General features: G+C 50.3%; 1 protein-coding gene across 4 annotated transcripts in view; it reads right to left on the reverse strand.

Annotated features, from left to right (window-relative positions):
* Iqce (IQ motif containing E) overlaps window positions 1–9,514 on the reverse strand; it is a 42,065-nt gene extending 32,551 nt beyond the window's left edge. Inside the window, exons 1-7 of one of the 4 annotated variants that reach the window (XM_035444793.1) lie at window positions 9,304–9,514; window positions 7,722–8,196; window positions 5,139–5,186; window positions 2,707–2,752; window positions 1,995–2,123; window positions 1,350–1,484; window positions 188–258 (exon numbers count right to left, since the gene is read on the reverse strand). In XM_035444793.1, coding sequence (XP_035300684.1) covers window positions 188–258; window positions 1,350–1,484; window positions 1,995–2,123; window positions 2,707–2,752; window positions 5,139–5,186; window positions 7,722–8,195 — 903 coding nt within the window. In that variant the 5' untranslated portion in view covers window position 8,196; window positions 9,304–9,514. The remainder of the gene's footprint in view (window positions 1–187; window positions 259–1,349; window positions 1,485–1,994; window positions 2,124–2,706; window positions 2,753–5,138; window positions 5,187–7,721; window positions 8,197–9,303) is intronic. The other 3 variants (XM_027413520.2, XM_035444794.1, XM_027413521.2) reach the window with 3 other exon arrangements.
* Window positions 9,515–9,594: the final 80 nt, after the last annotated feature.

Genomic DNA, 9,594 nt, shown 5'->3' on the forward strand with positions numbered 1-9,594 from the left:
TGCCTGGCAAGCCCACTACCTCTTCTGCAGTTGGTGGACAGGCCTTCCCCTCAGCTAGGATGGCCAGATCCTATGGTATGGTGCCAGAGAACGAACTCCATGTGACTGACACTCAAGTTTCAGTATGACACTGACTTTCAGAGAAAGGTTATCACTGCCAATCAGAAAGGAGCAGGATGGACCCTACCTTCTTCAACTCGATGATCTCATCATACATGTCCTCTTTCTCTCTGTAGACAGAATTCCCAGAGATGTGACCTGGAGGAACACACACACACACCTCTTAGGACATCATGGGACAATAGAAAGGATCCCTGGTTATGCCTGAAGGGAACCCTGAAAGTTAATAAAACTATACTTGTTTGCTGAGATAGAGGAGTCTCACTGGACAGTCCAGATTGTCTGGAATTCAAGATGCTTCTGCCTCAACCTTCTCAATGCTGGGGAGACAAGGAAGTACCCACCAGCCTGGCTAACTGAGGGTGTGAGTACTTGTGTGTATGTACACACGTGTATGTGTGTGTACATGTGGATACCTATGTGTGTTGTAAGCCTGTGTTCATGCAGAGGGCAGAAGAGGACATTGGGAGTCCTGCTCTAGGGCTCTTTGCCTTATTCCCTCACTGACTTGCTGGCAGGCAGCAAGCCCTGATGTCTTCCAGTCTCTGCCCACCACAGTGCTGGGTTACTGAGATCACACCTGGATTTTTGCATGAGTGCTGATATCTGAACTCAGGTCCCTGTTTGCATAGCAAATGCTCTTACCCACAGAGCCATCTTTCCACTTACGGAGGTTTTAATGACGCCTAACCAGTTATAAATCCAAAATAGCCAAATAAGCCTAAAGTGTAACCCTAATCAGTAGATTTGGTTCAAAGGGATATGGAGCCAGCGATCACCACGCTGAAGAGCTATTCCTCTCTACTAAGGCCCAGAGAGGCCAACAGGCCCCATGGGCAAACACTAGTAAGGAACAAACAAGGAACCAGCAAGGTGGCTTAGCAGGTAACAGCACTTGCTACCAAGCCTGAAGACCCGACTTCCATCCCAAGGGGCTCCCCATGGTAGCAGGAGGGAAATGATGTCACAAATTGTCCTCCGATCTCCACATGCATGCCACGGCACATACATAGCCCACCCATACATAAGGAATTTAAATGTAACTCTATTTAAGGAGGGTGACATGATGGCTTGGCTATGAGACTCTTCATGAATCACTGTCCCTCAGAACATTCTAGAATGTCCATCAGATGGAGCTCGTGCAAAAAGAAAAAAAAAAAATCTCACCCCTCAATTGCTAGAGGCTTTCCTTTCTGCTCTCCTGGCCTTGTCCCCGGGAGCATGCTCACCATGGTTGCCAGAACGCCTGGGGTCTGCCCTCTTTGCTCTCACAGCTTCTGTCAGGTGGTCAGGAGTGCAGCTGGGGGGGTGGATCCACGCGTGCTCTGAGGTAACCATGGAGCTCAGGGGTTGGGTCATACTTCCTGGTTTGAATGTGCATGGGTTTAACAGGACAGGTACAAGCACACAGTCTGTGAAGCTGTACCTCTCTCATCAAGCTCCAGGATGAGAAGATGCCAGGAGATGGGGGTATACTGGTAAATGCCTAACAAGCAGCTCACAGAGATCAACCCAGGGAGCCTGTATCTGTCACATGTGCCCATTTCCCTGGTGTAAACATTCCCACTTCAGGGTTCCAGTGTGACAAAGACCAGCTCACAGAAACCATAACAGTTGTGTCCTGCAAGCTGGTAGAAACTGGCTCCATCATACTTCTACTACAGAGCAGCGCTGAGACAACCTTGATCAAAAGGGACTAGAGTGTCCTCAGGTGGGACTGGGAAAGCTATGCCCACCAATGACATGTTCAATGTCTTTGAGAAGATCAAAGACAACCTCACTGAAACCACATGACTCATACATGCTATCTCAAATCATTGTTGAGTTCCCACACTGTCTCAAGCCAGAGCACCGTCCACAGGAGAGCCATTTACCGTGCTTCGAGGTTCCCAGCCACAGCTTCTGTGGGGTCAAGGATATTCTGCTGCTCAGAGGCATGCTCCCTGCTGTCTTCAGAGACCGCCATGATGTCACTTTTTTGGGCTTGGAGTAGTAAGGTGACTCTGAGGAGGGAACATGTAGTTTAGAGCTGTGCCACTGCCGTGCCTCAAACACCTTTGCTTTACAAAGACAAAAACTGGTCAAACATGATATGCAAAGGGCAATCCAGGAGAAACACGTGCCGGCAAATACCAAGAAGCACAATAATTTACTGACTGACTTACTGTGAGGTCGGGTTTTATATATTGATAGGCCAGGCCAGGCCAGGCTAGGCTAGAAACCCTGGGTTCAAGAGACCCTCTTTTTTTTTTTTTTTTTGAAGATTTATTTTTATTATTTTAAATTGTGTATAGGTGTGTGTGTCTCTGTGCGGGTGAGTACAGACAGGAACAGTGGCAGAGGCATTAGATCCCCTGGAGCTGGAGTTACAGATGGCTATAAGTGGGCACTGGGAACCAAACACAGGTCCTCTAGAAGAGCAGAAAGTGCTATTAACCACTGAGCCATCTATCTAGCCCCTCCTCCAACCACACCAGAAAAGCAACATCCTTCACTTTTTTCAGGACACTGGTGAAAGGCCATTCTTGCCACACTGCAGAGTCACGTGGGGATGAAGGGATAGCAGGTCTATCTGGTCATACTTACTTGGTGATGTGGAAGGAGGTTTGTGGAAACCTTTTCTTTTTGTTTTCTGAAAGAAAGAAGAAGCAACATGAAGTATGCTGGGCTTTCTGAGAGACCTCAGTGGTACTGTTGGAAGCTACACCATGTTCAGTGGGGAATGAGTGAGACAGGTCCTGATGGAGACCCTGGCCAGGGCAGACCTCTTGGAGATCCAAGAGACTCCATGCATGGAAGGTCCAGGGCTGGGGTTAGAAGTCACAAAGCTCACTCTCTCTGAGCGTGGTGGCATAAGCTTTAATTCCAGTATTTAGGAGGCAGAGGCAGGTGGATCTCTGCGTTCAAGGCCAGGCTGGTCTATGGAGTGAGTGCTAGGACAGCCAGGGATACACAGAGAAACCAGAAAAATGAAAGGTCTGTCTCCTCTACTGTCCTTGTCCCTGCTCTGCATGCTGGCAAATACCTATGTGCCCACAGCATGTGTGGCAAGATGAATCCCTTGTAAGTAAGTCCATGGCAGATCCCCATTTAGGAAGAGAAATCCAGCAAGGAAGAGGATGCTGTGTGAAAAACAGTCTTCATGGCAAACAGATGCCCATGTAGTCTGGTGGGAAAAAGGTTCTGCTGCTTCTCGGGCTGGGCCATGGAGAGGTACCTGCCCTCCTAAGTAGCACTCAGGCTGGGTGTGAGGGCGCAGCATGGGGTGTGACCTTGCTCCTCCTCTGGTGGAAACGCTGTCCTCTATGCCCCAGAGAGACTTGGACTCTGCTTGGGGCTTTTCAGGTGGCTCCTTCCACAGCCTGTGGCATCTGGATTGCCTCTGTATTGAGTATCTTGGGCTCATAGCCCTATGATATAAAGGAGAGCTCCTGGCTGTGGACATGTTGTATAACAATTTCCTCCCAGATTGAAACATTCCATCCCACAGGATGCTCCTTAGCACAAAGGAAAACAACTCAAAACAGCTCCAGGAAGTCCCTGAAACTGACCAGATTCTCTAGGCTCCTCCCTGCCAAAGCTGAGAGTCATTCTCAGACAAGGCAAGCTACTAAGAAGACTCTCAGACTCTGAGACCAGACCGGCTGCTGCTTGGGAGAAGTCTAGGGCAGAGTCACTTGGAGAGGACAGTCTCCAACCTGTTGAGCTTCCTGCTGGCTGTTCAGTTGCTCCATGTTCCCAGCTTTGTAAGCTGTCACCCATGCTTGGCCTTGGTAATGCAGCTGCCTTTGAGTAATTTTTGCTCCTATGAAGTAACCTCTCACTTTGGTCTGCTGTGGGATCTCCATCTAGGGTGAGTAGATGTGTGTGTTTCATCTCCCAAGGAAAGGTTTTGTCACACAGGGGTCCCTCCTTGGGGACAATGGGCTTATGAGGCTTCTAAATGCAGTTGAGACTTCTTGTGTTGGGTCCCTTCAGAGCTCATGTATAGCTGGGATCAAGTCTACACTCAGGGTAACTTCATTGGCTTGTCCCTAAGTGAGCACTTAGCATGCTGCCTTTGCTACTAAGCACAATTTACAAAGAACCCAAGAGGCCAGCCGATCCCCAGGGTCACTGGAAGTGTGTTTCCACTGTAGAGTGCCTGCCTAGACTTCCCCAGTGAGGGGCTGGGGTGTGGATCAGTGATAGATTGTGTGCCCAGTGATAAAATTCCCCAGTTATGGGATAGGACATGGCTCTACAGTGTATCTGACCACCTCTGCCAGTTTTCTTGACTAGTTCCTAGCACTCTGGGGATCCAGTGTTAGCTGCCATGTGGGTACGGGGAATTGTATCTATACACTCTGCAAGAGCAGTAAGTGCTTTTAATCATCGAGCTATCTTTTGAGACCTCCACAATTAATTTCTAAAACTAGCTTTCAAATGATAACCTCAGTTTTTATTATTTTGTTGCTGCTGCTGCTATTGTTTGAGACAGGGTCTTAAGTAGTCCAGGCCAGATGACATTAAACTCCCCCTACCCCCTCCTATACTACCTCCCACCACTGTGCCCAGTTTGTTCAGTGTTAGAGATGGAACCCAGGGCTTCATGCCTGCTAGGTAAGCTCTCTACCACTGAGCTACATTCCTAGTCCTTAAAATTGTTATCTAGGGCTGGAGAGATGGCTCAGAGGATAAGAGCACTGGTTGCTCTTCCAGAATTCAATTCCCAGCAACTACATGGTGGCTCACAACCATCTGTAAGGAGATCTGGTGCTCTCTTCTGTTGTGCAGGCAGAACACTGTATGCATAATAAATAGAAAAAGAAATTTATAAAAAAATTTGATTTCTACAAAATAAAAAGTTTAAAAATGATAATCTCAGTTATTTAAATTCAACTACCAGACTGAAACTTCTACACGAGAAGCAGCTCTGGTCACCAGTGCTCTGGGTCTACCAGCATCTGGGGAGACTTTTACAAACATACATCCAAGAAGCAACTCATATGGGGACTGTCATCCCAACCTGTACTCACCGTCTCAAAGTCAGAATCAAAGGTAATTGCAGACAGACTGTCATCTCCCTGGAAGAAATGCAAACAGGGTCACTAGAAGGCACCCGCTCAGGTTCACCAGTCCCATTTGTATGCTGCCTGTTCCAGCTGCTGCAGCAGAACCCCACATATACCATGGGACAGCCAGGGACATCTCCATCCTGAAGCAGCCAGTGTACTTTGATAGTTAGAAAGGAGGGGTGGGAGCAGGGGACGCCTCAGTTGTAAAAGTATGTGCTGAATTCAGTCCAGTGCTGGGAGTAGAGACAGGTGGATCTCTGGGGCTCAGTGGTCGGCCAGCCCAGCCTATTTAGCTCATTTGAGGCCCTCAAAAAAGGGGTGTATGTGGATAATATCTGAGGAATGTTATGTGCCATTCCTCAGGCCTCCATTCATGAATACACATGGGAAGAGGAGTGAGTGTTGGGGGGTGAGAATTAGAGGTTCTGTCTGGCTGAGTGACTTACTCTGTATCTACTGAAGTATGGTGGGTCCTCAGGACTACTGTGTGCCTTTGAGAGCCTTCTCTGCTCAAGATAAGCATTCCATTCCCCACTGATCTCCCTCCATCTCTCATCTTCCACTTAAAGGATGGTGACTTCCTCTGCCCATGACCTGGCAGAGTGGATCAGTGATGCTACATATGTTTTCATTTCATGTTTCCTGCTCTTCTCTCTCTCTCTCTCTCTCTCTCTCTCTCTCTCCCCCCCCCCGTGTGTGTGTGTGTGTGTGTGTGTGTGTGTGTGTGTGTGTGTGTGTGTGTGTGTCTAGGTGCCTGTGGATTCCAGATCCCCTGGAGGTGGGCTTACAGTTAATTGTGAACTGTCTGATATGGGTGCTGGGAACTGAACCCCAGTACTTTGAAAGAGCAACAACTACTCTTAACTGCTGAGCTATCACTCCAGTCCCCACCTCCAATATACTTTATTTTTATTTGTTGTGTATATGTATCTGGTGTGCTCACATGTCTGTGTGTTTTCATGTTCGTGTGTTTGTGGAGGTCTGAAACAGACACTGTGTGTCTCCCTTTACTCCTTTTTACTTAGACATGGGCTCTCTTGTTGAACCCAGAGCTCGACAACTGTGGCTCATCTAGCTAGCAAGCTTGCCCATGGGATCCTGTCTCAACTTCCTGAACATCGTGATTACAGACAGCAGCTGTACCCATGGGGCTTTGACGTGGGTTCCAGAGATCTGAACTCCAGTCCTAGTGCAGGCAAGCATTTTATCCCTGGAGCCTTCTCCCTGGTCCTTGGTTACATTTTAGAAAACATCTCTGAGTAGTGACAGTTAGGATTTGGGAAGCTGAGGCAGAAGGATGCTGAATTTGAGGCCAGCCTGGGCTACATAGAAAGTCAGATCATTTTTTAAAAAATATGGAAAAGTGCTAGCAACAACGTTAATGGTAAAAGTTACAGAATAATAGAAATATGTTTTAAGCCAAGGGGAAAAATGCAAATGAAAAATACAACAAATATTAATTGCTCAGGTTATGGATAACTTCCCAAAGGCACTGAAATTATAATGCATCATCTTTATAATTACAAAAAAAGGTTTTCACTCCTTCAAGATCTGGAAATATGGTTCAGTGGGAGAGCCCAGTGAGAGGCTGGGGGCGTGGCTCAGTGGTAGGGCACTTGCCTGGGCTAGGGATCTGACTCAGCAGTGAAGTGCTTCCCTAGAATCCCCCAGTGACCCTGTTGGGGAGGCTCATCTGTAGCACTCTGGCCTGCATGAGGAGTTCAGTCTTCAGTAGCACACACAAAGCAAACAGCCACCGACCTCCCAAACTAGGTAGGACCTGGGAAGTCTCCCCTGCAGGGACAAGTAGGAAATCCTAGTTGCTCTCAGCTGACCAGAAGCACAGTCCCTCAGTTCGTGGGGAACCTCCCAAGGGTATTCCTTGGATCCTCGACAAGTCATTCTGCCCATGTCCAGGTTCCTGCCTACTCCCTTCAGTCCCCTTCTCAATATGACCCCAGAGGGCTTGCTTTCTGTTCCTTGGACATGGCACTTTCCCGCCTCGAAGCCTTTGCATTTATTGTTCTCGCTGACCCTAAACCGGTACCAAAGTCTTCCTACTTGTCTTTGAGATTAGGAACATAGGCCCGTTGCCTTATCCTATAGCCCCCACTGGAATGCACGAAGTTCACTTGGTACCGGCACGCACAGAGGGCCAGGGGCTCCACCCCGCAGCGGGAGATCGAGGGCAGCACGGTTCTTCCAGAGATGCGTCTCTGACCCGTGCAGGGTTGGCCATGGGGGTGGAGGCCTTCTCCTTTGCGAGGGATCGCTCTGAAGAGTCACTGGAGTGCAGCCTGCAGCAACACTTATGAGGTGAGCTCGTCACCAGTCTGCCGCGACCTCAGACCCGTAGCGCGTGCGGGAGGGCGCAGTCCCGGGGGCTTCTTGGAAGCAATGGCCCCGCGAGCGCGGGCCGGAGCAGCTGGGGCGCGGGCACGGTGGCGGCCGACGCCCGGAGCTGGCTCTTGTGCGGTAACAATAGGCCTGCGGGAGCTGGCTGCCGCCGTGCGCCTCTCCTCCCGCTGCCCCGGGTCTCCTTACCGTCTCCGAGGCTAGATCCGCGGTGCCCTGGCTCATAGTGGCGGCGCTGCGCGGCGTCCTGGGCGATGGGAGATCGGCCCTTAACGTGGGAAGCCTGCCAGCAACCCCGCTGTCATGGCAACCGTGCGGCGGCCGCAGGGCCCCGGATGTGGACATTCCTCTGATGCTAGGCGAATCTTGTGCGCGCGCGCGCAGAGTGAGCCCAGGCGCGGGGCCGACCATGCGCTCTCCCGGGGTTGTACTGCGCAGCCGCACCTTCTCTCCTGAGGAATTTCGGTTTCTCTTGATGCAGGAGTTGAACCCAGGGCTTCCTGCACGCAAGGGCGGCTCTCTCTCTTGGAGCCACCCGCCCAGCTGCAATTTCAGGAGCCCGAATGGGTTTTCAGCAGACAGTGGCTGCAATGGTGTAGTCCATTCAGAAGACAGTGGCTGCAACGGTGTAGTCCAGTGGGCAGGGGTTCCGAGGGTTGCCATGCTGAGTAGACACGGGACAGGGTGTAAGGCATCATCGTTAGTGATAGGCACCTATTTAAATGTTTGTTTTCCTCTAAATCTGAGATGTTGGGGCGAAAGTGACTCCCTAATTCTTAGACCGGGGCCTGATGCCTTAAGGAAAGGACAGTCCACACCAGGACTACCCATCGGGCTGCCCCAACTGCTTTATACCTTCACAAGCCTCCCATCTCTACGGGAGGACCCTGCGGCTTTTCCCGCCCAGGCCAGCTGGGAAACACTTCCCTGATGCAAACAGTATTTCATTTGTTCGGGATCACACTGTCTCTGCCTCCCCGGTGCTGGGATTAAAAGTGTAAAGCACCATGCCTGGCTTTTTCTTTTTCTTTTTGTTCTTCCACCCACCCTGTAGGCCTGGCGACTGACACTCAGGTAGCGAAACAAGCACTTAACTTAAGCCTAACTATTCCCATGCCCGGCATTCAGTTTCTGAATAAACAGCTCTCCTCAGCTGGATGATATTGCAGCATTAACCTCAAGACAAAGCTTCTCTTGTTTTGTTTTTTTTCTTACCTACTTGAAGAATTCTTTTTTCTTTAAAAAAAAAAAGTATTTCGAGACAGCGTGACTAGCCCCAAACTTACAAAGGCACGTCTGTGCTGAGCTTAAAGGCAGAAGCCTCCACACCCTGCCCTATGAGGTAGTTTTATTTGTTTGTGAGTATATGCCAACAGTGTGTGTGTGACCTCGGGGCTGCGGTCCGAACTCTGATCGTCTGTTATAATAGGAGGTACTCTTCAACACTGAACCGTCTTTCCAGCCCCCGCTTGCCTACGTTTTATCTTTATTATTGGCAGGGTGGGCTGAAGCCGTGAAGAGCCACATAACTGCAGACTTTGGTGACTGGAGGGTCCTGACACTCTAGTCCCCGGAGTTTAGCGCTAGCCGCTGTAGGAGCGGAGGGTTTCAGCACCGGAGGCCCTGCGCTCGAACTACCCGCCTGCAATGTTCACTGCAGCAGGCAACAAGGGTTTTGAGAGCCAGCAAAAGCCGAGGACCATAAATGCCTAGATTCGTAGCCTGAGGGCAGCGAGGCTCCGCCTTCCCGAGAATAACCACCCCCCCATACCGAACTCGTCTTGGAGACGCTCCGCCCACTGCTTGCGTAGGCACGCGCCGCTTAGCGTCGGGCGTGAGTGATAGTTCCGAATGAGTGTGGAGATCCCCGCTGCACCCAGCGGGAGTGCATATACAGGGTTTTGAGCTTTAGATGTGATCGGAGTGGCGGTCGGAGTCGTCACCAGTCTCCAAGCGCACCGTCCCCGCTCTTTCTCTCCCGTGCCTGTCACGTGGGAGTATCTTAAGGCGGGGCCTGTAGAGTCACGGATTCTGGCAGAGAGTGGAATCCGAAGCACTGAGG

Source organism: Cricetulus griseus, chromosome 4, assembly GCF_003668045.3.
Source record: "Cricetulus griseus strain 17A/GY chromosome 4, alternate assembly CriGri-PICRH-1.0, whole genome shotgun sequence".
NCBI classification, from domain to species: Eukaryota; Metazoa; Chordata; class Mammalia; order Rodentia; family Cricetidae; genus Cricetulus; species Cricetulus griseus.